Here is a 3,476-nt window from a genome sequence, read left to right on the forward strand (position 1 = left end):
TCCTCCCTCCGCTGCTGCCCCGCTGCCCGGGCCACTGTTGCCAGGACCGTCGGGAGAGTCGGGTTGTCCCAAACACCGGCGCTGAGCAGCAACCACCGGGATCATTTAGGGCTCAAACTCGGATATTGCTCGCGGATTCGTCGCCGTGCAACGATGGTGACACATTTGAGGAGCGTTCAAGCGCAACCAGGTGAGACTTTTTCAGATACGTGCGGGAAAAGTCCGATATTTCCTTCGCCAAACGCCTTATCGCCACAAATAAGACTCTTAAAGCAGCTTCTAACTCAGCCTAAGCAAACTTTTTTTTTTTTGCAAGATATACGTTAATGTGCCTGTTCACAAATTGGTTTATCAGGCGTTGCTCACGTTTGGGGTTCTGTTGTAATCGGATTACACTCAGCAGTATTTAATCTTCCAGAAGTCACTGCAGCTTTCAGACTGTTTGCGGGATAGAACTGAAAACACGCAGCACAATACTGCGGGTTGTGAAGGACAAAAGCAACGCATCAACTACAAAAATTCCAGCTGAACAGTTTCTGTTCTGAACTGTTTAAAGTACTATATAAAACATGTTTATAGTTCGTCCACAAGTAAATACATTCTTAACCGGTTTATGGTGCATACTATTGACGCATTCTTAGAACTGTCTTATCATTCCTAGAACTAAAAAGCGTCTTAAAGTGCATTCTTAGAACTATCTTATCTTTTTGGTTGTAGGTGGAGACGTGGAAACAAGACTATTGTTCCTCAGAATTTGATATTGGATTTGTCTGAGTGTTAACCAACATAATTCCTAGATTAGAATATATAATTCAACATTTAGTGGGAAACAAATGACTTGATACCATCAGAATGTCTACTGTATTCAAAGGTCCTATATTCTACTTCCTGGATCTTCTTTGTTTTCAGGTAGTTTGTTGGTTTGTCCCATCTGAGCTGGGTTGGGTTTTTTCTTCAGTGTAATTGCGGACAGCTTGTCTAAATGGCTGACTGGTGTTTTCTTCCACGTCGTCCTCCCTCAGGTCCTTGTTGACGACAGTCTTTGGTCTGGCTCTTCCTCCACCAGCCTTTGAAGTCGGGCCAGGAGCCTGAGCTGCTCTCAGACCCAGACCCGCTCCTTCATCCTCACACCACCAGAAGCTTCTACGTAAACAGTTTCGCCGTCGTTGTGAGACGAGGCAAAGGAGTACCAGTGGGGGAGTTTACGAGGAAGGCCACGGAAATAATTTAGTCCTGTAAATATTTAGGATCCTTTACTGGACTTAAACATGGGGAACCAGTTAACAGAAATTGCTCCCAACACCCCCTTCCTGCCGGGTTTCCAGTCGTTGCACATAGTGGTAATCGGTTTGGACAGTGCTGGGAAAACCTCCCTCCTCTACAGACTGAAGCTGCAGGAATTCGTCAAGACGATTCCCACCAAAGGTTTCAATATGGAGCGGATTAAAATGTCCATGGGCAACTCCAAAACCAATGCCACCGCCTTCCAGGTGTGGGACGTTGGTGGTCAAGAAAAGCTCAGGCCGCTCTGGAAGTCTTACACGAGAAGAACCGATGGGCTGGTTTTCGTGGTTGATGCGGCCGAGCCGGAGCGCATGGAGGAGGCCAAGGTGGAGCTCCACCGGATCACTCGGCTGGCGGAGAACCAGGGGGTGCCCGTGCTGGTTTTGGCCAACAAGCAGGACCTGGACGGAGCATTGTCAGCTGCAGAGGTGATTGCTGATAAAGGATCGTTTTGCTGTTTGACATAAAACTAAGTCATTCCTGTTATCCGCCGGATCAAAGTGAATAAAAACACCTCTCCTCACTGCAGACACCACCCGAAACCTCAACCAGCAGCTTTCCCACCAGTCGAGCATGAATCATGCAAATGTTTTGTGTGGAAATGAAGCTAGTATTAAACCATTATAACACAGGCATGTATCTGCCTGTAACAAGTGAGAGAAATTAATTATGAAACTCTCCCCCCCAACACCAACACGTCATAGCAGAGTATGTTTTCACAAATTTCTCATTTGATTTCTCAATCGAAATGAAAATAATAATACTTAAAGGGCCAGACAGAGCTGAGCAGGTTGCACTGCAAATGTTTGCACTTTGATTTTCAGTTATTCTCACGATTTCCCTGCTCTGCTCACACCTTTTTGTGTCATAATCCCTTAAAAGGATTCATCTTTTCCTTAAATGAGTCTAATTTTGTCAAAGATTGTACAGTTTTGAATTGAAGTGTTGGTTGAGCTTTTAAATGTCTAAATTCAGCAGCGGCATGTGCGGTGATTGAATGATCTGCTCGACACTGACTGTTTTCTTCTGTGCTGTTCAGGTCGAGAAGGTGCTGAATCTTCATGAGCTCAGCTCCTCCACCATGCACCACGCACAGGGGTGCTCAGCTCTGGACGGCCAGGGCCTGCAGGCAGGCCTGGAGAAGCTGTATGAGATGATCCTGAAGAGGAAGAAGATGCACCGACAAAGCAAAAAGAAGAGATGAGGCTGAGGGGAGTCATCACATTGTGACTATCGGAACCGATCCTCATCTGAGGACCTCCTCTGCAGACACTTTTGGACCTAATGTTGGCAAAACCCGAAGCCCGGGATGTGAGGTCTTTGACCAACCTGTGGCTCTGAAGGGTGTGCCAAATTTTACACCTTCCTTTACCCCTGTAGACGTTTTGGCAGACCGGCTTCCTGTAGGATTGTTTCTGATCTGGAGCCTCCTCCTCTGATCTGGCCCGTAAAGCGAGCACAGCAGACGCTTGCCGGGGGAACAGCGGAGGGAAATCCTGTGCAATAAACGCAGAACTCTCATTGTAGTCACTCTGATATTGAAGGATATTTTGTACATTTGGCTTGTGTAAACCTTTCTCAAGTTCTGCCGTCACATAGTTACCGTCACTACATTGCATGTTCACCAGAGCCGGGGTATATCGAGGCGCCGCTTTAGTTGATCGAGATAAGATTTAGTGTTTATTTGAAGTTAGTTCTGCTAACGCTGATTGCCCAGTGTTTCTGGATCATTTAGAGACTGCGGACATGTGACTTATTCCACTCTCCACCAAAGTCGTTTATTTTTCTAGGCTGGGCGTAGACCGGGTTAGACAAAGCTCAAACAAGTTGATTTATGCTGTTTTTGTTTTTTTGTAAAATGTCAACATGTTTGAATAAATTATTGTTTTAAATTGTCGAAGGACATTGTCGTTATTTCTCGAGAAGGCCGCATATTTTTCAGTTAATTCTTTGGGGAGGTTCAGCGGGGGGGTGCTGGGTCCCACGTGATGTTTTTAGTAAAGAGCTTTTGAGTCGCGAATGTTCCCTAAACAGACAGATCCTTAAATCGGACTAGCAGACCTGCTGTGTAGGAATATTTGTTTCAGTGTTGGTATCACACGAGTTTCAGGTTTCACGTCCTCCGGCTTCATCAGTGGGTCATTCCATTATTCCTCCCACACGCCCATTTCCCTGCTCTTTAGTTCAGTCAA

At 45.9% G+C, this 3,476-nt stretch overlaps 1 protein-coding gene across 1 annotated transcript; it reads left to right on the forward strand.

The window, feature by feature from the left end:
• Window positions 1-3,181, forward strand: LOC101069360 (ADP-ribosylation factor-like protein 4D). Its single transcript, XM_003964243.3, has 3 exons — window positions 1-190; window positions 1,023-1,712; window positions 2,324-3,181. Exons 2-3 carry the CDS (start codon window positions 1,269-1,271, stop codon window positions 2,486-2,488), a joined length of 609 nt encoding a protein of 202 aa, XP_003964292.1. The 5' UTR covers window positions 1-190; window positions 1,023-1,268; the 3' UTR covers window positions 2,489-3,181.
• The last annotated feature ends 295 nt before the right edge of the window (window positions 3,182-3,476 follow it).

The sequence above is a fragment of the Takifugu rubripes genome, chromosome 5 (genome assembly GCF_901000725.2).
Source record: "Takifugu rubripes chromosome 5, fTakRub1.2, whole genome shotgun sequence".
In the NCBI taxonomy this organism is placed as follows: domain Eukaryota; kingdom Metazoa; phylum Chordata; class Actinopteri; order Tetraodontiformes; family Tetraodontidae; genus Takifugu; species Takifugu rubripes.